Source organism: Prorops nasuta, unplaced genomic scaffold, assembly GCF_024137725.1.
Source record: "Prorops nasuta isolate Cenicafe-Biocafe unplaced genomic scaffold, Cenicafe_Pnas_1.2 PNAS00021, whole genome shotgun sequence".
Taxonomy (NCBI): Eukaryota; Metazoa; Arthropoda; class Insecta; order Hymenoptera; family Bethylidae; genus Prorops; species Prorops nasuta.
In genome coordinates, this window is record NW_027116818.1 from 1,257,997 (window position 1) to 1,283,261 (window position 25,265).

Sequence of the window (25,265 nt, forward strand, 5' to 3'; positions counted from 1 at the left end):
TTAACACTCCGAACCTTCCGATAGATGGCCGTAGAATCTCCCCTTCCTCCGCTGATCCATCATTCCAGCATTTCCAACCATCTACTTATTCTACTTTCATTCGATTGGTCAAAGGGAAAAATTAAGCAAATTCGCGCCGGTATTCCCCTTCCCCGCCCGGCTGCATCTTTTTCATGCTTTTCTAACCTATATTTATAAATTTGCCATTCGAAATGGAAGATGGAAGTTTTTTACAAAGTGATACCAGGAGATTGTCGGGAGATATGGGCTTTAGTGATTTGCTCAGATCTGCTGAGCAATTGTCTGCTGCCGTTGAGGGTAATGGTGAGCTACCTCAGGTAGAGAGAAATTTTAGACAAATTTTGGAAGCTTCCAATGAGTTATGGTCTCGTGTTACACACACTCGATCTCAGGACAATGAGGTTCAAGCGTAAGTTCTTCTAAATTAACAAACCATTTTATTACACAAATCAAATATTCAATACTAACAACTTTTAACAATTTTAGACGTCTTCTGCTTGGATCTCATGGAATAGATTTACCCCAAATCTCACAGAAATTAAATTCCTTAAGCGCCAGGCGTACTTTTGAACCTTTGGATCCTATAGCTGACACTGATATTGTCAGTTACTTGAGAAATGAGAAAGAAAATGCTATATTATCAATCATTGAACAGGTTCATAAAGATGTATGTTTTACTTGATTATCCAATAAGCAAGTATTTGAATGAAACATTGTTATAATTACCAAGTCTCTTCTTTTAGACATTTGAATTAAATAGAGTACAACAAATGGAACATATTCTTGGAGAGTGGAAACAAATGCGGTTTGAAATAATGAATGCTATGACAGCACCATCTGGAGAACTAATAGATCTAAGAGGAACTCCACAACGTACAAAATTAGCTGGATACATGATAAGTGGATTGTCAAATGTGGAAGTAGCATATGCTAAAGAATTACAAAATTATAATGATCATGTACTCAAAGGAATTACCAGGCCAAGCTTGTTCACTTTATTTTCCAAGGCTGCAGAAACATTTAATGATAAAAAAATAGTAGATATGTGGCAAATGATTAAATATATGGTAGACATTCAGCCAACACCAAGAGGAGATCAAATAAAATCAAGAAATAGCCCTGAGATTGAGCAAAGAATTGTAAATCAATCTAGAAAATATTTGGAGAACAGATACAGAGATTTTATGACCTCTGTGATCAATGATAATTTGGCTCAAGCTAGAAGAGGTGGTATACCAGGTACATTGCCCCTGGTTTTAAGTTTTGTCAGGGTTAAAGTTCAAAATATCAGTGACTATGATGACAGAGTAGAGGGTAGACCTTTATGGCCAGTTGTGTATTATTGCATGAGATCAGGAGATTATATAGCTGCCTTAGAAGCGTTAAAAAAAAGTGTGAAGGAGCAAGAAAAGAATGATCAGCAGATCAAAGAATTCCAAGATTTCCAGGAAGCTTTAGAAGAGGCCAGTAAGGATCCTCGGCATCATCCCAGCAGTAGAACAGAGTCTAATCTAAAATTACATTATGGAAAACACATTCGATCCATTATTAATCCTTTTAAACGGGCGGCCTATTGCGCTCTTGTTCCAGCCACTTGTGAGCCGGATGATCTGCACAATGAAGTCATTTCAACAGCTGACGATTATTTATGGCTGAAACTGTGCCATGTAAGAGATCAATCTGATACTGAAAATAAATTAACTTTGGATGCTTTACAAAGGACAATATTGGAAATCTATGGTAACAAGCGTTTAATGTTTTATTATAATTTTCACGCGTGTCATTTATTATAAATGAAATTTTAGGAGAATCTTATTACAATGCTCATGAGCAACCACTTCTGTACTTTTCCCTATTAATTTTAACTGGTCAATTCGAATCTGCAATTGAATTTCTTGCAAGGGGAGCAGGAACAAGGCATTTACCTCATGCAGTTCATTTGGCGGCCGCCTTGCACGAGCATAATTTATTAGCCGTAAGCCAAAGCGTACTAGCACCTTTGATAAGCGTTGACCCTGCTGATAAACCACCGACGAAACGATTAAACTTTGCCAGATTAATTTTACTCTATGTTAAACGATTCGAAGCCTCGGATCCTAAGGAAACTCTGCATTATTTATTCTTGCTGAGGTATATGATAATTTCATTAAAAAATTGATTTTTTATTTTATTAGATTTGATTTTCAGATGTATGAAAGATCCTTATGATAGAAATATGTTTGCTGCATCAGCGGCAGAAATGGTTGTGGAGGCATCACCAACAAATAGGGCTCTTTTAGTAGGAAAAATAGAAATGGACAGAAGGATTCCAGGAATAATAGACCAGTTTCAGATAAATACCGATGATGTTATATATATTTGTGGGGAAACTCTGTACAGGAAAGGATTATTAGAAGAAGCAATAACTATGTACGATCTCGCTGATAATCACGAGAAAGTTTTAAATCTTATGTGTACTTTATTGGCCCAAGTTGTTAGCCAGAAAAGTACTCCAGGCTCCCTAAGAGCAAGATTGCAAGTAACTGCAAATGAAATTAGTTTAAGGTAAAAATTCACAATATATTTTTATAATTATTTATCTATTGAATTTTGAATAACAATGGATTTTCTGTTAGATATCAAGGGACAGCAATAAAGGCCACTGCAGAAACTGCAGCGGCATTTTATACTTTACGCGATCTAATGGTATTTTTTGATCGGTATCACAATGACCAGTATCAAAGTGCACTCAGAGTAAGTACTTTTTATCATTAATTACAATTTCATATTGTCCTACATGTCTTTCTCATTATTGTTTTGTCAGACCATAGCAGAATCAAAACTTTTGCCATTAAATGTGAAGGAGGTTGATGAGAGAGTTACAGCACTGAAAAGAGTTTCTAGAGAAGTAATTGGAGCTTTGGCTGATGTTTTAATAGCAACAATGAAAATTTTGTACAGCCAATACCAGAAATTAAGATCTATGGAGCCTGGGGATGAAATTGCCAGAAATCGGCAGCTTTCTGATCTAAGAGAACAGGCTAGAGCTTTGACCAGCTTTGCTGGAACTCTACCCTATCGTATGCCAAACGAAACCAATAGTAAACTTGTCCAAATGGAAATTCTCATGCATTGATTATAAATCAATTTTATTTTTAAAGCTAATGTAATTTACTTATTTTTATACAATTATAATATATTTAAATGTTCTTGTATTACATATAATAAATAAGTTACTTTATAATTAAGTACAAATATATTGTCTCTTTTTTTTTTATTATTTTGGTTGCAGTTAAAACAACTTTTCTATTTCATGAGCCATTGTTTGGTGGCTTTATCGAAGTGACTGAAATTCCATAACTTAAATCTTGCACTTTGCCCTCTTTCAGCTATAGGTAAAAATCTAATGTAATAGAATAAACTTACAAAAGAATAATATGATCAATATTTACTTACAGCCCTAAAATCAAGAAACATTTCTTTAAAAGCAACAAAGTCGGTAAATGTTGATAAAATTTCAAAAACTTCTCCATCCAATTCTTCTTGCTTTTCTCTAAATGTCAATTATTAAAGTTGAAACTTTACATAATACTAAGTAACAATAAATAATTTACTTACTTCAACTGGAATAAGAGCAGATTCATAGTAAACTGAGGAATGACCTGTTTCAAGTAAGATTCTATACAAGTTTCTATTGCTTTATTCTACAAAAAGGAAAAAAATTAAAAACTGTTTAGAAGCAGTTTTAAATTGATTATGCTTACATATTCATTAAAAATTTCAGTATATACTAATTTATTCTCATCAGCTGGCTCAAATATATTCCAATAATTTTCTAAAAATTTCTGTTGAATAGTTTGAAATTCTTCTCCTAATAAAAATTATAAAAACAAAATTAAGCTGTAAAAAAAACAAGAAAACTTTTTTATGCATACTTAATAAAAGATCCTCAATGTGTCCAATAATTTCATCAAACGAAGGGCTTTGGTTTGTATTAATCGACATCTCACTTGCTTACTTTTAATTTATATTGTTGAATGATTATTGGACAGATCCACAATATTAACATTCAAAACTATAATTTAAATTAAAATACCATACTTATAATTTCTTTTGAGTTCATTGCTTACTTTACTTGCCTTACTTGTACATACATATAAACCTGAAGCCGATAACAAATAAGGAGTCTGTTTGTTATTGATTGAGTTTGAAAAGTAATAAGTGAAAACGAACCAATCATGTTGAAAACTTCGGCAATGACTACACTGTGATTGGTTCGTTTTCGACCTAAAATTCACCTTTCACTTGGATGTTTGGTGGCGTTGCAACTACTAGTGATTTCCACTTTCCACTCTATAAAATCCGTAGCAGTGAATAATCCTGGTTTAACGGAAGACATTTTTCTCTTCCCTTTTTACGACAAGTGGAATCATGGCTGAGGTAAATTGCATATTAAATCCGTTTATATTTATTGAATCCTTTTACTAAAAGTTACTTTTTTTTTGTTATGGTCACTACAAATTTTGTCTTTACTGAGGGAATCATTAAGTTTTAGCAGATATGCCAAAATGATATTGACCTAACATTTATAATACGCATAGGTTAGTTTAGCCCATTGATGTTTCATGCAATATATTGTTTATAGGCAGATGAGACTCAAAAGAAGAAGAGGGCATTCAGGAAGTTTACCTTCCGAGGGGTTGATCTTGATCAACTCCTGGATATGCCAAAGTAAGTAGAAGATTTTCAAGAATAAATCATATTTTTAAATAATGTTCGTGTTTGTTTATCAACGTCACATAACCCTCACACTTATGGCAACATCTCTTAAAATAATGATAAATTTTTTATTGTTAGTGAGCAGCTTATGGAATTGATGCATGCCAGAGCTCGTAGACGTTTTTCTCATGGCTTAAAACGTAAATCTATGGCTCTTGTGAAGAAGCTACGTAAAGCCAAAAAAGAAACTCCTCCTAATGAGAAACCAGAAATAGTGAAGACTCATCTGAGAAACATGATAATTGTTCCAGAAATGGTTGGCTCTATAGTTGGTGTTTACAATGGAAAAACTTTCAATCAGGTTGAAATCAAACCAGAAATGATAGGTCATTATCTTGGAGAATTTTCTGTCACATATAAACCTGTTAAACATGGTAGACCTGGTATTGGTGCCACTCACTCTTCTCGATTTATTCCACTCAAATAATGGATTTTATTTGTATTAATAAAACATTGTACAATTATTTCTTGTAAAAGCTACCAATTCTATCTACCTACTTACTTAATAGCTGTTGTGGAATAACTTCTTTAGTTCAAAAGTAATTTCTATTATGGCGTATTTGTTAAGAAATACACAAAGTGCCAGTTCATATAGTATAAATATATCTTTTATTTCTATACAATGCTTCAGAGAAATATTTTACAAGTAATTTTGTTACATTATTCAAAAATCACAATTTGATACAAGAACTGGTATCTTCCATATAAAAATTATCAGCCACTAATGTTGGCAAGCTGTATGTTAATATTTTCATGTAGTATTTGAGCGCAATTCGGCATAAATTGTTAATTAAACAATTTTTAGAGATCAAGACGGGGGATGTACTACAGCAGGATGTAATATAATAATATTATTCTTTCATGAATATTTTGAATCTAAAGCCTGCATATGTACTATGGATAAAAAGGCACGATTTATAATAACAAAATTCTTGACACACAGCAAATCGTTGAGCATCTATAATTAGCACCATTAGCTTGATAAAAACTGTAATTATAAATGATATAACTTTTGTTGGCTAAAAAATACCATTTTGTTATATCCTGTCTTTTTAATAATGAATGATAAATCAGGATTATTGGGCTAGGTAGCAGCATTTTTAAACCTACCCTTAATATAATAAAAAAAAAGCTTTTAACTGTTAGAAATTTTAAATATTTAAAAGCAGATAAAAATAGTTTAATATAATAAAATCAGTATTAATATCAATTTCACTTATCCCGAGGTGGAAAGTCTTGTTCATTGATTAAGACCAAAGATTTTAAGAGCATTGAAAGCTGTAGAAAGAGCTACTTCTTCTGGTGTTTTTTTTAAAAATGCAGCTACCATTTCAACGATAGCTGGTAATGCACAAGGCTCATTTCTTTGAAAGGTGCAATATCTGTGTAGATATGTCATTGATCTTTCAGTTAATGCATCTTTTACATGGCTGGGTAGTTTGCTAGCTCTTGTATTAGGGTACATGAATGGAGCATCTGTCTCAACCAAGATTCTATCAAGTGTTACTTTTTCACCTTCCAGTAATTGTCGAACACCACTGTCTGATTTATCCTTGCACAAATACCCTGTTATTCCCAAGTGAAAACCTTGATCTAAGTAAAGTTGAGCCTCATCAGCATTTCCAATGAAAGAATGAATTAACACTGGAGGTAAATGGTGCTTATTCTCACTGAGAATCTCAAGAACATCAGCTTGTGCATCCCTTTCATAAATTACAAGAGGCTTGTTTATCCTGCAAGCTAATTCAACTTGTTTGCGCAATGCCATACGTTGTGCCTCAGGAGTAGAAAACTGTCGACTGTAATCTAGTCCACACTCTCCAATGGCAACACATTCCAAGCTATTGGCAATGCTTTCCAATTCTTTCATACTCTCTGGATCCTCCCATGATTTAGCATCGTGAGGATGAACACCAGCGGTCGAATAAACCGTGCCTGGATACAGTCTCGTCAAACGCAATGCCTCTTTACTAGTGCGGATACTTGCACCAGGTACAATTATTTTTTGAACACCAGCATCCTTGGCTCGTTGTATAACACTGTCAAGATCGCGATGATACTTTTTATTGGTTAAATTTGCACCTACATCAACTAGAATGTAATTTTCATAGCATTGTGTCATTGATTTATCCGTCATGCCTGAGCTCTCGTTTTCGGCCATAGCTATACTGTGTGATCACTAATTCGAAAAATTCTTGCTCCCTTTCCTTGCTTTCCTGTTGAAGCAAAATTATAATCTTTTAACAAAAAATACGCACACCAGTTTCTTATTCGTAAATTTGACAGAATTAGGCTTCTTAAATACTATCATTACCGTCAAAAACTCTTAAGCACATTAAAAAAATATTTCATAAATAAGCTCGAAATTTTTATTGTCATTACGTAAACACCATAAACTGGATGCGTTGTATGTATATTATACTGAATGCAACTTTCAATAAAAGGTTAATTAAGCTAATGTATGTTTATTTAGTTCAATTAAAAATCATACTTGCTTGAATGATTATATAAATATCTTTAAATGCGACGAGGTGTCGCTAACCTATTAAAAGACGTAAACAATTTGATGTGGGGTGTGCGAGTAGACTTCAGTAGACTGCTCTCGTCGCTCTCGTAAACTCTCGTTCTGACGTTTTGACACAGTATTCTATCGGTACAGTTGATCCACCACTTCGCTAGCAGCCCAGAACCGAAATGGCGTTCAGAATTTCAGGTAGTTTGTAAGTTTGTAATGTATTTAGGAACGTTATACCCATCGTGCGTTTTTCGTCCAGAAATTTTCCACATTGAAATATTTAAATTTCAAACTTTAATATCTTAGGGGTCTTTCACTCAAGATCCAAAACGCTCATAATATAACAACTATGTAACACGTATTATATATTGCGACCATTTTGGACCTAAAATAAAAACGCCCTTTATAAAGGGCCTCATTTGAGAAACAATAAAAATATATACATGTATATTTGTCTGGTCCCCCTGTATATATAATTTTGTTTATTATTTTATATTGAGTCATATTTATAATACATAATTTTGATGTTATAAATTACCCAATACAACAAACAGCAGTAATAAACGAAACTGAAATGAAAGGTGTAGTTTTTTTATCCGGAAATAATTCATTTTTTACCATTTTTTTCTATTGAATATTTTTGTTAAAGAAAAAAATAAGTTAAAAATTAAATTGAGTTCCTTTTTATTGCTATGGTACATTTAAAATAAATTACATTGTAACATTAGCCATTTATCTAACACTATCATAGATTTGGATATTAACCAGTTTAAGGACTTGGATGATACATTGTCCTTGTCACAGCATAACAATATGCCAAAACGGATTAACGTTCTAGCATAATAATACCAATGTTCCTCACGGTAACTTCTATAATAATACAACACTCACCCTTCTATTCTTACTTGTACAAATTTTACAATGAAAATGGCTCTCTATGGCATCGACCAAACGTTCCAGATCTGATTATATTTTTATATTTGCTTTTCCAAAAAAATGAAACAGATACGAATAATAAAAATAAAGCGGAAATGAATGCATTTCTAAATGCCACCAAAATCCAGCTTAGAATATTAATTTTTCATTAATCATGGTATATCTGTTATGGTACACGTATTCTCTTTGAATTTCGGCCTTTAATATTTTAAACAACAATTTATGGTTTAGTAACTTTTAGAGCGCAGAAAACATGTGCACTCTTTCCTGAGAAATATATTATTGTACCAAGAACTCTTAAGGCAATAATGAAGGTGTGACTCTCTTAATAATGCTAAGAACATTGCGAGATTCAATTAATGGGCTTTACACTAGAAAACTAATAAAATATTTTAAACGCGAATACTAAGTATTGTACTTAACCAGCAATAAAATAATCGAAATAGTCAGTTCCATCGATCAAAAATTAATCTTCATTAGGGTTTTTAAAAAATTTGGACTTTATATTTTGTAACGAAATAGAAAGACTGTGCTACGATTCCAACCAATTTAATTATATTAAATTATAGTACGATTTAATGCAAATAGAAGACTTTCCATTTCAGTATTAAAAAAAAAAAAAACGAACAGGAACTACAGACGCGTTAGCTATCGTATTACCAACGACTCAACGCTCTTTAAACGTCTATTCATAATTATAGAACAGCATTCGTTGCTTGTACTGCCAATGGTTTCTATCGAAGCGAATCTACTTATTCGCTAATATTACCGTATCTAAGGTAATCTCAAGTGTATCTGTTCATGCGGTAATCATTATAACTTATAATTTCCTACTAATTGCCTTGAACTGTATGTGTATGTGAGAATGTTCTCTTGTTGTCAAACTACTATGCATATAATGGAAAAGATGTTTTTCCAATCAACGCTTTACAAGCGGAGCTATAAATTAATTGACTTAGTTCTGTAAAAGACTTGAAAACGAGTTTTCAAGAGTAGTCACAATATCGACTTAATCAAAAAGAATACAATTTGAAAGAATAGAAATTCTAGATTCGCATAATGTACACAATTATAAATATAGCAGTTTTAATACGTCGATTTACCGCTCTGCGGTATATATTATATAATTTTATACTGCCGCACACGCCTTGTTTGAAACGAATTCCAAGCTAAATTAATTTAACATCTCATGTATTCATAGTCATATTCGCGTAAAGGAACAAATGTCTCTTTAATGGATTGTGGAGACGTCCAGCGTAGAGCGTAATGGGGTCCACCTGCCTTATCATTTGTACCGGACATTCTGCTACCACCAAACGGCTGCTGACCTACCACAGATCCGGTCGATTTATCGTTAATATAAAAGTTTCCAGCTGTATATTTAAGCTCTTCCAGTGCTTTCCTCGCCCAGTCTCTAAAATTTTGGGGAAAAGTTTTATTGATATAAATTTGAAGCGTATTTTTGTAGATTTAATTGTATTATTAAAAATCTTTAGTAATAACTTACTCATCCTGTGTGAAAATAGCTCCGGTTAAAGCAAAAGGCGTGGAAGTTTCGACTAATTTCATTGTTTTATCGAGTTCGCTATCTGGATAAACGTAAATGGTGAGAATAGGTCCGAAAATCTCCTCGGTCATTATTTTATCCTTAGGGTCTTTTGTTACGACTATTGTTGGCTGGATGAAGTACCCTTTCCTACAGTGGAAATTTTATTATTACCTTGAAGAAAATTTTCATAAAATAAATAACCCACGTTATTAATAAAAACTACGTACGAATTATCGTACTGTCCACCTCCGATAATTTCTAAATTAGGCGATGAGCAAGCATGTTCTATATAACCGGAAATTCTCTTAAACGCAATGTCATCGATTACTGCCCCTGTGAAAATCGTGAAATCCCGAATATCACCAACTTTAAGTTTGTTACGAATCTCGAGTAATCCTTCTTTGATCTAGAAAAGTTGTGGCTTAGCAATGAAATCTTAGGAATTAATTTTAAGTGGTATATTTCATTAAACAAATTTCCCTTACTTTAGGCCAGAGGCTCTGTGGAACGTACATCCTGCTGCAAGCGGAGCATTTCTGTCCATTGAATTCGAAGGAACTCCTAATGGTCCCAGTGACAACGCTCTCTACATCGGCGCTGGGATGTACAAAATGATAATTCTTGCCACCGCATTCTCCTATTAATTTCGGATAATTCTTGTATTTCGAAAGGTTCTGCCCAACTTGAGCCCAGAGCCTGTTGAATGTTGGTACAGAACCAGTGAAATTAATTCCAGCTAAATAAGGTGATGAGGTAATTGTGTCACCAAAAACTGGCCCTTCACAAGGCACAAAATTAACTACACCAGGGGGAACTCCAGCTTCTTTGCAAATTTTAAATATCCACCAGTTTGAAAGTAATGCAGTGTCGGATGGTTTCCAGAGAACAGCATTACCCTACAATAATTGATTAGTAAGTGAATTCAGGTCGAGTTGAGCTGGAATCATAAAATTAATAGAAGTATGTGTGAACTTATTCAGTAATGAATTTTGTTTGATAATAATCACAGGATTTATCTAGATGATACTAAATTGACATATATACCTACCATTAAAGCTGGTGTATAACTAAGATTGCCACCTATAGCTGTAAAATTGAAAGGTGATACAGCTGCTACGAAGCCATCCATACCACGATATCTCGAAGAATTCAATGTTTCTTTAGGATCTGTAGAGATCGGTTGGTATTTTAAAGACTCTTTAGCAAAATACCCATGAATTTTAAAGAAATCAATCAATTCTGCAGCACTATCAATCTCTGCTTGAATCACAGTTTTACTCTGTCCTAGCATAGTTGCTGCATTAAGGTACTGTCTGTATTTATTAGCCATTAGATCAGCAGCTTTTAACCAAATTTGAAGACGTTTGTCAATGGGAACTTTATCCCAATCTCTTTGCGCTTTAACAGCAACATCAATTGCTTTTTTCACTAAGTCTGGGGTTGCCCAGTGATATTTTGCTATTTTTACTTTATGATTATGCGGCTGTGAAATAAATGATATTCTAATAACAGCAATGAAATGTAGAAGGAATAAAGTAAGATCTGAGGAAAATATTTTACCATGACTTGATATCTAACACATTTGGTTTTAATTTCTTCATCACCTATAACTAGTGGAATCTCCTCACATTCGCAAGCCATTTTATCCAGGACTTTCTCTAACTCTGCCCTTTCCTTGCTCCCCTTTTTGTAGCTTAGAACAGGCTCGTTTTCCAGTAAAATTTCTGGAGGATTTAGCTTTGGTACAACAGAGCCTATACATCTTGCGCCAACTCTAGAAAAATTCAATCTCATCAGTTTTAATGTATCTTTTATTATTGTAATTTAATAAAAGAAGGTGAAAGTGTAACCAATGGAGCTATCTCTGTAAATAGGAAATGATACTAGCAGGTAAATATTAGTTCAGTAGTCTGTATCACTTGTAAATATTTATCTGTTTATCTTTAAGCATCAAGTACTAAATATACAGTGTTATCTAAAGAATATAGGAAGGAGGTTTAGGTTGCATCTGCTAGTTTATGATTCATGCAATAGAAACCCTTATCTTGATGTTTAAAGCTCATAAAAGTGACCAAAATTAAAAAAAAAATAATGATAATTACTTTGCTTTTACATTACTACAATAAAAGTAATGTAAGAACACTTGATACGATATTATTTAGAAGATAAAAATTTTTTATTTTCCTAGTATGTAAATTTCTCATCTGCCATGTTAAATAGAATAACACGTGATTATGTGGAGGTCTCTTACACGCGTACACATAACGTTACATAATATTTCTCTACTGACCCATGTTATTACGGTTATCTCTCTGCACTTCTAATTAGTATATACTAGATTTACCAATTGTCTAATTAGCTTCTCCCTTTACCCATAATAACATTAAGTATAAGGAATTTTTCTGTCGAAATCATAAACTTCAAAAATCACGAATAAAATCGATCAAATGGACGAAAAGAATTAAAGAATATCCGAGGAATGATAGTATATATGAAATCGTTCCATTCATATGTTAAAGACGATAAGTCTGGCTTGAGTTTGAAGTATATTTACTTTACCTAACCATAACTCGTATTCTCCAGCTGATTTTAGCCATTACACAATAAAATTTAATTCAGCAGATTGTCTCAATGGTTCTCAACTTTTAAGATGCAGAATATTTCTGCGAGTTATTAAATTAAATGTCTGGATAATCGACTTTTTCCTTAAAGACAAAATAATTATCAATATTACCCGTGTTACTGGTCGATTTTTTATTATCTTTCTCGGAAATTTTATTTCGGCACATTACTTTATATACGATATAGGGAACTACATAGAATGAATATACGTCCAAATCGGAACGTGACATTTGTCATTGTGACACATTGTCAACGATTGAATTTTATTATAGTCGATAGCTAGCTAACATATGTATGCTAAAAATGACTATTAATAAAAACACCTTCAAGGTGAGAAAACAAAGTTGATCCTTATTGGCAATCACTTGTCGCGTTACACGAATAGCATGACAAAAATAAAAGAAAAAGCATTACTAAAAAAATGGATTCTTGTTTTTATTGCAAGACAAAAATTTACATATCTACCAAAATGGCGGGACTAAAGTCTAAGCGTCGTGTTACCAAGAGATTTTACTTGGAAAATGGCAATTATGGTGGATGCATAGAATAATTATATCATGAAACACGAATCATGAAGCGAGGTAAAGCTGAAAAATTAAAAACAGAAAAGGGTATGCAAAATTAGTTGGTCGTCAGGGTGATCCTCGAGTTTCGGTAGAATGAAAGATGTTTCATTCAGTAAATTTTCTTTTTGACCAACGCAGAAATAGTTAAACAATAATCAGCTGGCGAGAAGATTTCGTCCAATGAAAGACAAACATCCACGCATCTTCACCAACGCTTTTAAGCCAGTTAAGGATTGGAATTTGTGGCCTGGGAGGTAATCGATATATGTATACATATATACGTCAACGTGTCAAGAGGTCCCTAAAGTGTTTTGTGGACTATAATGAGAAAAATCGGGGGAGTTTTGGTGAGATCTACTCACTTTTGGCCGCTGGCTAGCAAAGTCTGCCGGCAAAGGTTTAGCATGGTGATATGATGATTTTCTTTTAATCTTTCTTTCTCGTTATTGTTCGATTTGTTCAATTCCTGGTGATTTTCACTATTTCTAGCCTGACTTGTCAAAACAGGCAAGTATGTATCTTAATATCAATAGTCGTTTCCCACCTTTGAAACTGTTTTCAGGGATACTTGGCAGGTTGCGAGATCGACCGAATGAAATACTGTTGAGTAAAATTCACGAGCCAGCCAGCAACTGTTGTACCATCAAACACAGTCAAACGAATGGAGATTGAAGCCCCTCCGCGCTCCGCCTCTTCTCCTTTTCCACCTTCCCAGGGCCGTGCCAAGACCATGAAAATCGTCAAAAACCGCTTCTTCGTTCACTTTTAATGATTTCCCTACTTACATTGATGGCAGTATAAATTTCTCATAGTAATCATTAAGCTATATTTCTTTTTTTTCCACTTTTTTTGGTTAGATTACTTAAGGTTTGATGCTTTCTTTACAATTTCCGTGCCAATGTATTCAACTAACCAACAGAGTCGCTTTCCACCTTCCCAGGGCCGTATTAAAACCTTGAAAATCTAAGCTGAGATCTTTCTTTTTTAATTTTGTAGTTTATATTATACGAGATTTACGTATCATTGAACACATCCGTTATTGTCATACCATCGATAACAACTTGCGCTATCTTCATTACTGAATATTTTAAAGCATCTTGCATATAATTGTATTGTTCCACATGACCAGAAGGAATATTTATAGAAATACGACATTTCGCGATTTTTGCTTACATAATATGTTCTATTTCAGCATCGTGGTTCCAAAAAGATTTATTATATTTTTAAGCTAGAAGATTCATGAAAGATCAACGAGGTAGTTTTTAAAAAGCACTTTTTTAATGGAAAAATTGTACTATATAAGACAAGTATTTCACAGTTTCGTCTCTGTTTTATCATATAGGGAGGATAATTTGCTGTTTAGACAAATTTCAATTGTCTTCCTGCTGCATTTGCAATTCTCGTAAAAGTTGAGCTCTTTGTTTTTCTAGCTCATCCTCGGATAATTCGTGTTGCTCGCTGTGCTCATTAACCGATCCTTCGCTGTGTGCGGACGGTCTTCTGTGTTTTTCTTCTTTTTTCCTACGTTCTGGTGACTCCTCGGACGATGGAAGCCTCGAATGCGATCGCTATAAACATTTCAAGGTCAACAATAAAATAAACAATAAATAAAAAGTACGATTTAGTTATTGGTATAACTTACGGAATGACTACGCCCCCTTTTCTTTTTTGGCTTTTTCTTTTTCGACTTTTTGCTTTCAGATTCGGAGCTTTCTGATTTGCTAGGAACACTTGGTGATCGTGATTTGTGTCGTTTTTTTTTCAGTCCTTTTTCACTGTTATCAGATTCCTATGAGAAAAAGTCTATTTGTTATTTGGAAAGAGCAATAAAATTTTCTTTAACTTACACTGTGAGATCGTGATCTCGATTTCCTCTTAGGTTTCTTCGTTTTTTTCTTTTTACTCCTGATGTGATGATGACTGCAACTCTCCTCAAGGTCATGCTGATATTCCTTAAAAATCCTAACTCTTTCACTTTCCAAAGTAATGGCCTTGAAATCCGCCTCCTCCTCAATTTTCCCTCTAACATCATCCCAGGACATTTGATAGTCCACATCAAGGGTTTTCAACAAAGTCTTAAAACTTGTCTCTAACTTCTTAAACTTTCTCGTTTCCTCCTTTACACGTTCCTTCTCCCTAGCTTCAGCTTTTTCTAGCAGTAAATTGTAAGTCAATTTTACATTGCCAGCATCCAGAGTTGCGGATTTCCTATCCTCACAAACGACCGTTGCAAATTCTTCAAACGTGGTGTTCACTTGGACTTCAAAGTTCTTGTCCTTGAGAATTTCCCGAATAATCTTTTTTTCATCGTGGAATCTAGATTTTAAATCTTCCACATAAAACTTGAAAAGATCCAGCGGAGTCGATCCCACTTGACCCAGCATAGCTGAAAATCGTAAATCTGCTGACAGCATTGGATAAAGTTCAACCCAAAGGGACATTGACGTAAGTTTCCCTTGCTCGTGCAATTCATCCAGTAATGTCTGAAATAGCAAAAAATGTAATAAAATTATATTTGAATCATCATAATCTTTGATAAAATAGACTAACAATGAATCCATCACGATTTTTCCTCTCTTGTCTTTTCCTACGTTTTTTCTCTCGTTCCTTCTCTTCCTCTTCGTCCTTTTCCAGTTGCCTTATATGATTTTCAAATACGAGTAAAGCATCTTCCTTGTCCATTTCTAACAAATCAGCATTTTCAACAAAAGATGGATGCTGCAAAAGTAAAGCTTGTGCTTCTTGCCATGTGGTCTTGTATGTAACGTCAGTCATAGTATCCAAGACCTGGGCCAATCTTTTGGAATTACGCTTTTTCAATTGCTTAGCCTCCTCTTTCTCTCGTTTTGCTAAATTAAAGATGACATCCTCATAAATATCCCTTCTATCTGAATCACCAACAGCTCGCCAAACTTCTAAATTCCCATACATTTCTTCACACTTGTAATACTTAGTCAAACTAGTCATTCTTTCATTTTGCAACAGAAATTGCTCCAAATCTTCCTTAGCCTTTTTGAGCCTGAAATTAACATATTCTTAATTTTTATAATCTTGTTATAACATTCCCTTTACTTATCTCACCTTAGTCGTTCTTGTTCTTTCTCCTCTTTTAATTTCTGTGTTTTATATGCATTGAAGGCCTGCTTACGTTCATTTAACTTTTTCATTTGAGGATACCTTGGATCATTTTGAATTAACTTTACTGCTTGTTCCCAAGTAGCATTTGATGGAACATCTCTCTCCTTTAACAATTCTTTAAAGGCCTCAATAGCTTCTTTTTTATCCTTAAACTGCATTTTTGGTTCTGGAGTACTTGTACGGCTACCATTTGCAGATCCTTTTCCAGAATTACTGTCTTCATCTACTTTTGTAGGAGGTGTAGGTATGTTAATTGCTGCTAATGTTGCTGCCATTGCTTGTTCAATTGCTGACTTTCCCCCTGATTCAGGTGTGCTAGTTTGGGATATTGTACCAATATTTGGAGACAAATGCTGTATAGCTACCGGTATTACACCCCTAAAACAATTTTATCAATAAAGTTGACATTTATAATTTAATTTTCTTATACCTAAGATGTCAAAGAAATTAACTTACGTATTTGTAGCACTAGCAACTGCAACAGCCACAGCTGCTGCTGCTTCTTCAGCAGCAATTCTTGTTTTAAGCTCTTCCAATTCTGTAGGAATTGTCCATCTAGATTCTTTTGTACTAACATTATGATAATACACTTTCCCATTTTCAGATTTATACTCCTTCCATGGACACTGAGACAATAATAATTCACTTGGAGTCTTTAATTCATCTGGTTTCTCCCACAGTGATTGCTTTGTAACGCTGTTATAATAATAAGTTCGACCATCAGGAGCCTTGTGTTCTGTCCAATCTAATTTTTTTTCTATAGTTGACATAGGCATACCAGGTTCAGTAGTCATTGGGATTGGTGGAGGAACACCTGGTGCTGTTATTTGAGGTGGTGCAGCTAAAAATATAAATGAATAAATTTATATTTTTGCAAAGAGACCAAATTTTTATATAATTACTAACCTATAACTCCAGCTTCTGGTGGAGGAGCGGCTGACATTGGAAAACTAAAACCAGGAGGAGGAATAGAAAATTGTGGTGGCATCATTCCTGGTGGACCAGGTGGCAGACTGGGAGGAGGTATAAATGGTGTTGCTGGCATAATCGGTGGTACAAAACCTGAGTTTATAGCTGGTGTTGCTGGTGGAAAACCCGGCACAGCAGCTGCTGGTGCAATGCCTTCATTTGAAGCCTGTTAAATACAAATAAGAAATAAAATCTAAATTAAATGGAATAATTAAATTATTATTTAAAATAAGTTAGAACCTAAAAAAATTTAAGTAACATTTTTATTAAATCAATAATATTAATAATACTGAGCAATCACCATTTTAATTTTTAAGGGGCAGTATATTCCTCAGGGGCTATAAACTTCATTGTTGTATTTGTTGTTTGCTGTCCCGGCCAGTCCCGGCGTTTACAGCGCCCTCACGGCAATTCATGAGATATATTGGAATTAAATTATATGCGTGTGTAAGTGTTAGTATGAAATTATAAGGTTAATAAATGACGTCACTTTATAACACTTTATGCGCTTTATCGTGATTTTTTATTGATGGCAATTTGACTTTAAATCAATTAAATGTCATTTCTAATTTCTTCACAATTTTGTCATCAGCTGTCATCTACAGGGTTTTCCCTACTGTGGCACATAGCAAATTTATAATAGGTGACTATAGTACTCGGAATGACCGAATTCGAGAGAGCTGATTGGTCAATCTCCCCATAAGTTGTATGTATACTATGTATGACTTTTATAAGACAAATATCAATGTATACAATAATTCGTTATTTTATCCACAGATGTCACTACTACCTCGTTTTAGCTTTATTTTTCCCTTTCATTCTATAACCCTGTTCCCGTCCCCTCGATCGCATAAATTGCTCTTTAATCAATTTACCGCTTATTCGGCTTGAATTAGTCAATATTCCCGATATTTTATATCGTTTTTTTCTGCTATAAAATTAAAAATAGTTTCCTGATCCTCTTTCTCACTCGTCTTTCAACTTCGTAGAAAAATAAATATTGACTAGGGGAGTAATAAAGATCATCGCGATCCGCATAATAGTTAATTGAGTATTTGTGTAATTATACATGTTACGTGAAGCCGACAAAAAGTAAACAAAAACAGTAGGGGGAAAATAGTATTATTTTTTCACTTGAAGGTCATATCAGTAAAAAAAAAGTTGTTCATGATCGATATCACTGGTCGGCATGAATTTTTATCTGAGTCAAATGAGTTTTTCTCTCCCTAAACACATGATTTTTCACAAAAAATTATGTAACAACTAATTTAATTTCGAATAGACGGTCAGTTTATCGCCTTATCAATCGTTTTAGCTTTCCAGATTTAGTTGAGGTTAGGAAAAAAAACAAAATGCGCGAAATTTTAGTATTACCAATCTTAATTTTCCAAACTACCCAATAACAACCAATTTCTTATAACCATTACATCCGATGTAAAAATAATTTAGGAAAGTCCGGGATCATCACGGGAAGCTCCCGAGAACGAAAATTTATCTCCCGATTTGCCCCATTCTATTTTCGCCAATTACACGCCAAGGCATGTGGGTCAGAGCTCGAAATTAAGCGATTAAATAGGAACTGGGTGTAAGAGGATGAGAGGAGGTGAATAAATAAATAAAATACTTGGATAAAAAGGGAACAAGAGAAATATAGAAGCCGAAATGACGATAAGGATAGAAAGCGTCGAAAAAAGATGGCACGGTAAAGTTGACGATGATTGGCCAAAGCCGCGTGATTATATCTGGCGACTGGCGTTACAACACAGAATAGGCTGAAGATGGCGCTAGCTAAAAATAGAGTTGCATTTCAGTCGGTAAGTGCAACAGCAAACACGCTCCCTACCAGCAAAAGCTAAAACGTCATTACAACGATCTCATCTTCATTATTTAAAACGCCCGCGCATTCTTCGCTGCCTCCCGCCAATTCGATGCTTCCCCCACTACTAAATCAAACTTCACCAATAAGCACACAATTATACGCTTTAATTTTTACGTTCTAATCTTCCCAACAATAAAATTTTTCTAATCAATAAAAAATCTGTGCAGTATTTATTAAAATTAAAATATAAAAAAGGATTTGAAAAGGAAAATTTGAATTTTTTTAATAACCAACTGTGTATATGTATTAGTGTTTATGAGAGGGAGGAGCCGGTTGAAAAGAATTAATCGAGAAAGAAGCTTAAAGTGCTCAAACTAAAATTTTCGTAACAGATTGTGAGAAATGTGGTAAGAAGCTTAGAATTTGATCGGGTGGTTGGCGGAAACACGTGTAGCTTGATGAGAGTAGAGAGGAGGAGCCTGCGTGATGTGTTAGGCGTTTGTGCTTGTCTGGCGACGCGTTTACTTTTGAGAAGCACGAAAATAACTCGGACAAGTACGTTCGGCAGTCAGCCCGGATAATAATATGAATGAAATACTGGCAATCGCTCGCACAACTTCCTCGAAATTCGCTTTTCTCGTCATTCTCACGCTCTAAAATATATTATCAGAAATAAATAATAATCCTTAGCGAGTCTGGAACTCAATACACAGTTTTCATTCAAAATACTTAACCTCTTAATTACATAGTACCCTCGCATTTATTTGCCCACTTCAATTTCCCGATTGATTTCCTTCGTATCCGTTTGATAACCTTCATTCACAATTTTTTATGTTTATCTCGAAGCCTGCTTGATTTACATCCATCGTGAATCCATTATTTATTCCGACATGCGTAACGATCGCACGGATAGTTGAATTTTCAATGTTAAATTCCTGCATTAATCATAGTTTCCTCTATAGTGTTCGTGTTTCATCATAATGGTAATAAGAAATACAGCGAATTAGCAAAGGGAGAATTTGTCAAAGTCTGGGATGAGGTTGGAGTGAGGTTAGGTTGAGGCACAGTAGAGTAGGGAGAGAGGAGGAAAGGGGGGAACTCTGATATTATAATAGGCTATTTCTATTTCGTTCGTGGCATGTGCTTGCAGGTTCTATTTTGATTCTGGCCAGACTATTTTGGGAACGGGCATAACACAATCTTTCCATTGGAACGTGCAGTCTGCCAATAGGGATGGCAATTCCAAAAACACGTTTGTTAAAGATGATACGCCACGGCGTCCCTACAGCCAGGTTGGGGGGAGTAATGACGTCAATGCGGAGGTTTCATTCAAAAACTCGCCAGTCCCGCACGCGGAAGTATTATTTTCGCCTCGACTTTCCCTCCCCCCTCAACCATCGCTTATTTACCCGCCTCTATCTATCCTCCCTGTTCCACGTTCTTGCTCAATATCTCTACCAACGTCCTTTCACGCCCAATGATAAAACGCGTTTGATTAATCCCCCAGTTTTCCCCTCCCTCTCTCTTAATTCATTCACCAAATTTTCATTCAGTTTCCCGCCAAATTTTCTAACCTTCCTCAAATGTCTTTCCGTTTGTTCTCATCATTTTCTCTTGTATGCAATTATGAGTGACTGATTCTCTACTTATTTTCTGTTGTGTTTTTTGTCTGTTCATATATATATATAGTCTCAATGATGTCCTGTTTAACCTCGTTATCCAATGCTCTTGCTCTATATTTTTTAACGGTTTTTTAAACTCAATAATAAAAAGCATTTGGTTCATCTCACTGTTATCCTGTCTACCTCTTAACTCATTCATCAAATTTTCATTCATTATTCCATTAGATTTTCCAAATTCCCTTAAATTTATTTTTGTATACTTCCATTTTTTCTTTTATTGCGTGTATTATAAACAATAAAGTCTAATTAATTTCCTATTAATTTTTTATACAGTTGTTACAGTTTTTGTCGGATCATATTCAAATAACGATGGACATCGTGTATACTATATACGTGGAAAATTTTATTTCTACGTGGCAAACTCTGAATATTCGAGCAGCATTAACGAATCGAGTTGTTTTTCGAACGATCAACTCTATTTTCAGAAGTTTCCCACGATCTTTTCGCTTTCCTTCAAAAGGTATAAATTCCACGAGCAATTTTCTTACAAAAGAAAACTATTTTTCCAGAGAAACAAAAAGAAAATTGGGAAATATCCACCACAACTGTAACTTTGAACAAGGTCTACTCTGAAGGTCAAATAAGACATTTTCTACATCTACCTTGCAGTTTAGTTCATAAGAAAATGGTCTCATCCTCTTGTAATGACGTTTGGAAATAAACAAGAAATGAGATTAACATTTACTGAGAGAATACAATAATAGATTATTTACATCATGGCACATTTGTTTTAGATTTTGGAATGTTCACCATTTCGGTTTGGGGATCATAAAGATTTGTTTGGAGCGTACGAAGGTCCATGTGCGTTTCACCAAATTAATGGAAACTATGAGGCCGATACAGGTGATTATTAATCCTTTGATACACGAGACTTGTCTGGCATCATGACCCTGCTCGCTCGTCCACGAAAGAAATTCCACGACGTCTTTGGCCATTTGCGACTTGGTGGCTGGAGTACCATCCTCGTACTCCACTATCCCATCCTGCAGTATCTGAGGAAAATATTTCCTCTCGTTACTCATGAAACGTGCTGCAGTAAGAGCTGAATCGACGTACCTCTGGCATACCAATTGTGTTTCCTGCGAAATAAGCGTTAAAATGCCGAGTTGGCGCAATTTCGATTCCAGCTGGGACATCTTCAAAGTAACCAGTGAGCAGGGCATAAGTATAATTGGTCCCATTTTTTATTGAGGGAACTTGGAAGGTTAAATCGGGCGGATAAGCACCAAGATTTGCTGCCCTTGCAGCTTCCTCGTTTGCAAAAAACTTTGGTAAAAAATCGAGCAGTTTTCCAGGTCGCATATAATACTCGCCCTCCTCGTTTGGGCCATCTTGCACCTATAGATGGCATAATTTTTATTAGATATAAGTAATATAGTTATAACGTGTAACATTAATGTAAATATGTATATATATATATTACGTTATAAAGAATTAGGTCCAATTTTTCTGACTATATTTTACAATGAAAATCTTTATTTATTTCTTTATAATCTAATATATATATAAAATTTAATGTACTTCGTATTCCTCTGCGAGTGCTTCAACCTCAGATTTCGTATGAGTGACATCGACAAAATCCAGAAACCTGACGTATTGGAGGCTATGGCAGCTAAAGCATACAGCTTTGTACACTTGCCATCCCCTTCTCAAGGCCGCATGGTCGAAGGACAAACCGAGCTTCTCGAATCTCCAAGGATAACTCGGTGGCTCTACGTGATCGAATTCCGAGGCCCTGACGGATTTTTCGAGGAAGTAGAAGATTCCTCCTGCGGTCCCAAAGAAACCCAGGAGCACAGCTGGAACCTTCCGGAACCGACTACTGTGGTTTCTTGTCCAACTCTCGCTGTGGAAACACCTGGACGACCCTAATGATCTTACCACGACGCCCGCCATTTTATTCTTCATCACTATCGACATAAACAAATGAAAATCGAACGGTACAAATTTGTGAGATTTGTTCGATCGTCTTATTTTATTATATAGGGTATGTTCTCCCGAAAAAAATCACTTTTAAAGCGATAGATGAGATGGTTCAACAGTAAAAAATTGTTGGGTGCGTTCTACTCAAGAGCCTAATGCCCGTAACGCCTCCAATTATATATATATTTATATATACTATATATATATAATATGTTTCGCGTGGACACATTATATTATGACTGTTTTGGGCCTTAAGTAGAAGACAATCTTTGTAAATCCATCTGTAACATGAATCGTTTCGAAAACGGATTTTTTGGGAGAATATACCTATATCTATCGTGAATACGCTCCGTGTACTTCAATATAAACATAATGAAGTGAGAATGTGTACTAGTGCATATGCAAACCATCAGCATCATCTGTAGCTATCTTTGTCTTTTTGGTGAACTTTTTTCGTATACGTCTACACTTTTACATTCTTACTCCATTATATTTGTATATATGTACAGAGCGAATAGTATTCGTCCCATTTAGCCTAGAATTTGTACCTGTATATATATACATGAAAATTTTCCCTCAAAAATGACAACATTTTCCAATAATTAGCACCAATAACAAATACATATGTGCACTATTATACATTCTCACTTCGTTGTTACTGTGTAAGTATGTAGGGAGCGAATATCACACGTTTTCCAGATATAATGCACAACGACTTTCTGTATATGTCTGCATGTATGTGTGTGGTGGAGGAAAAAATAGAGCTGCTGGTGGTTGGTAACGAAATTAGCTTGGACAATGAGATATCCCGCCTTCGCCGGAGAAAATAGAATTGGCGGGATACCAAAGACTGGCCTTTAATAGATTTCAGCTATGCGAATCCTTCCTAAAGCCTTCGTTTCACCACCCACAACCACCCTGACTGTATCACTGCTGATGCAATTCAACATTCCGCCGTGAGTAGATATATATATATATATATAGAGAGAGAGAGAGAGAGAAAGAGAGTATGTATAAAGAGGTGTAAAAGAATAAAAATCATTAACTCGTTTTAAAATTTTAATAGGCTAACACACACAGTGAGATCCAGCGACAGGACAGGTGAATCCGGTCAAAAGTCACAAAGCTGTACTTTGATTAGTGAACTTTCCGCTATTGGAAAAAGATACGCTTTGATGAACGACCGTCCCAGAGGCGAAGCGTTTTGTAGAGACATCAAAGAAAATTGAAAAGCAGCGAATCATATCTATATATATATATATATATCGAGGAAAATTCTTTCAAGGAATTTGCCAATAAGGAGGAGCAGTTTTCTTTGGGCCAGCTAGAAATTGCGACGCGTGTCACTTGGAGCACGTGGAGATTAAATCGTGCAAAGAAAATTGAAAAGCAAAGAAAACATATATATGTATGTACGTGGAGGAAAATAATTCCAAGAAACTTGCCAATAAGGGTGGGCAGTTTTCGTTGGGCCAGCTGGAGAACGCGACGCGTGCCACTTGGAGCACGTGGCGATTAAATCGTGAAAGGTCCTGGGGCTGAGAAAGGTCAAGGTCGGCCGGTGATGGATTGGCACGTGTATGCTCGTGCTGCGGCCGACTTTGCCCTTCCATGCGCCAATTGCAAAAGAAACCAGACGGAAATGATAGAAATAAAATTGGACCAAAATTGGGTTGCATGGGCGAAGCCGTCAGTTTTGTTTATAAACGAAGCTCGCTCTGTTTACGTGACACGAAAGTTGCGCAAAGCTTGCGCGGACGCCACTTTTCAATGATATATCGAGAAAAAGCTGAGAGACTGGTGGGCGAATCTCCCTCCCCCCTCTCTCCCACGCCTCTTCTCATAGGGAAATAAATGGCTGCGGAAACGATTTGCGATTTTGCCAATGACGGCTCACGCCTCTATTCCTGTTACTCCACCAAAGAGAAATCGACCAGCCAAAATTTCTCGCCTACCGACACCAACGACTGACAGCTGACAATTCCCGCACCTCGCGAGAATTTATTTGCTATTTCGCTCAATCATTTTTCGAATACTCACACATGGCTCTGGGTGGAGGATCAAGGTAATTCTATCGATGAGAGCATTGACGAAGATTGGAATAGTTTTTAGTTCTTCTTTTGTTGAAATTTTATTGGATCGAGAGAGAAATTGGTTGAAAATTTTGAAATTGAGACCATGCGAGGGGAGAGGATTATTAATTTTAGGGTTGCAATGCGTGTTGGGATTCGCAGGTACTTATTTCTATTGATGAGAGTATTGAAAGAGATTAGAATATAGTTTTTTCTTTTTATTATAGTTCGAGGAAGAAATTAATTAATACTTTTAAAGTCCTGAAAAAGTGCGGGGATGAGGGGATATTGATTTTGGGGGTGAAACGTGTTGAGGTTCGCAGGTATTTTTGCGAGAATTGTAGGGTGATTCGAGGGAGGGGGTTGATGGGAAGGAGGAATGGGGTAGAACGAGTGTTATATAAATAGAAGCGGTCAATGCTGCTATGGGAACACTACACAGTCACGCGAGGTTAGTCGTGGGTGGGGCACCCCCCTCCTCGATCCATTTCCCTCTTTGCAAAACCTTGCTAATTCCACAAAACAAAGAAAAGAATTCTTATTATTATTATTAATATTTCCCATCCAACTTTTTCTTCTCTTGAAATTTCATGAAACATTTATAACTATTTAGTTTCAATTTTTTCATGGATTTTTTCTATTCTCGTGGTAATTGCAATTATTGTTGATTTGCACAGAATTGATACTCTTTTTGT

At 35.2% G+C, this 25,265-nt stretch overlaps 7 protein-coding genes across 11 annotated transcripts in view; 2 read left to right on the plus strand and 5 right to left on the minus strand.

The window, feature by feature from the left end:
* Positions 1-93: 93 nt before the first annotated feature.
* On the plus strand, positions 94-3,249 carry LOC136781078 (nuclear pore complex protein Nup93-like). The gene is made up of 7 exons (XM_066739777.1): positions 94-430; positions 508-688; positions 765-1,761; positions 1,827-2,151; positions 2,209-2,565; positions 2,637-2,754; positions 2,825-3,249. Exons 1-7 carry the CDS (start codon positions 213-215, stop codon positions 3,134-3,136), a joined length of 2,508 nt encoding a protein of 835 aa, XP_066595874.1. The 5' UTR covers positions 94-212; the 3' UTR covers positions 3,137-3,249.
* LOC136781084 (ADP-ribosylation factor-like protein 2-binding protein) lies at positions 3,171-4,248 on the minus strand. The gene is made up of 5 exons (XM_066739788.1): positions 3,936-4,248; positions 3,765-3,871; positions 3,619-3,704; positions 3,457-3,553; positions 3,171-3,389 (listed from the first exon to the last, which is right to left on the minus strand). Exons 1-5 carry the CDS (start codon positions 4,003-4,005, stop codon positions 3,312-3,314), a joined length of 438 nt encoding a protein of 145 aa, XP_066595885.1. The 5' UTR covers positions 4,006-4,248; the 3' UTR covers positions 3,171-3,311.
* Positions 4,249-4,365: 117 nt separating this feature from the next.
* RpS15 (ribosomal protein S15) lies at positions 4,366-5,243 on the plus strand. Its single transcript, XM_066739787.1, has 3 exons — positions 4,366-4,440; positions 4,646-4,731; positions 4,858-5,243. The coding sequence occupies exons 1-3, from the start codon at positions 4,432-4,434 to the stop codon at positions 5,204-5,206; spliced, it is 444 nt and encodes a 147-aa protein (XP_066595884.1). The 5' UTR covers positions 4,366-4,431; the 3' UTR covers positions 5,207-5,243.
* Positions 5,244-5,369: 126 nt separating this feature from the next.
* On the minus strand, positions 5,370-7,760 carry LOC136781081 (3'-5' ssDNA/RNA exonuclease TatD). 5 transcript variants are annotated; one of them, XM_066739785.1, is made up of 2 exons: positions 7,322-7,760; positions 5,370-6,995 (listed from the first exon to the last, which is right to left on the minus strand). In XM_066739785.1, the coding sequence occupies exon 2, from the start codon at positions 6,938-6,940 to the stop codon at positions 6,020-6,022; it is 921 nt and encodes a 306-aa protein (XP_066595882.1). In that variant the 5' UTR covers positions 6,941-6,995; positions 7,322-7,760; the 3' UTR covers positions 5,370-6,019. The 5 variants fall into 5 exon arrangements, with proteins under 5 accessions (XP_066595882.1, XP_066595881.1, XP_066595880.1 ...); XM_066739784.1 differs by having other exon boundaries at positions 7,275-7,760; XM_066739783.1 differs by having other exon boundaries at positions 7,271-7,760.
* Positions 7,761-7,961: 201 nt separating this feature from the next.
* On the minus strand, positions 7,962-13,591 carry P5CDh1 (delta-1-Pyrroline-5-carboxylate dehydrogenase 1). Its single transcript, XM_066739779.1, has 7 exons — positions 13,330-13,591; positions 11,340-11,553; positions 10,828-11,262; positions 10,265-10,675; positions 10,007-10,185; positions 9,738-9,926; positions 7,962-9,644 (listed from the first exon to the last, which is right to left on the minus strand). The coding sequence occupies exons 1-7, from the start codon at positions 13,371-13,373 to the stop codon at positions 9,410-9,412; spliced, it is 1,707 nt and encodes a 568-aa protein (XP_066595876.1). The 5' UTR covers positions 13,374-13,591; the 3' UTR covers positions 7,962-9,409.
* A 186-nt stretch (positions 13,592-13,777) lies between these two features.
* On the minus strand, positions 13,778-17,699 carry Prp40 (pre-mRNA processing factor 40). Its single transcript, XM_066739778.1, has 8 exons — positions 17,376-17,699; positions 17,012-17,240; positions 16,562-16,946; positions 16,049-16,483; positions 15,518-15,986; positions 14,815-15,450; positions 14,610-14,756; positions 13,778-14,535 (listed from the first exon to the last, which is right to left on the minus strand). Exons 1-8 carry the CDS (start codon positions 17,376-17,378, stop codon positions 14,338-14,340), a joined length of 2,502 nt encoding a protein of 833 aa, XP_066595875.1. The 5' UTR covers positions 17,379-17,699; the 3' UTR covers positions 13,778-14,337.
* A 3,606-nt stretch (positions 17,700-21,305) lies between these two features.
* LOC136781119 (uncharacterized) overlaps positions 21,306-25,265 on the minus strand; it is a 31,694-nt gene continuing 27,734 nt past the window's right edge. The window contains exons 2-4 of the mRNA XM_066739853.1: positions 22,097-22,485; positions 21,632-21,913; positions 21,306-21,567 (exon numbers count right to left, since the gene is read on the minus strand). Of these exons, the coding sequence (XP_066595950.1) occupies positions 21,322-21,567; positions 21,632-21,913; positions 22,097-22,483 (915 nt within the window). The 5' untranslated portion in view covers positions 22,484-22,485 and the 3' untranslated portion in view covers positions 21,306-21,321. The remainder of the gene's footprint in view (positions 21,568-21,631; positions 21,914-22,096; positions 22,486-25,265) is intronic.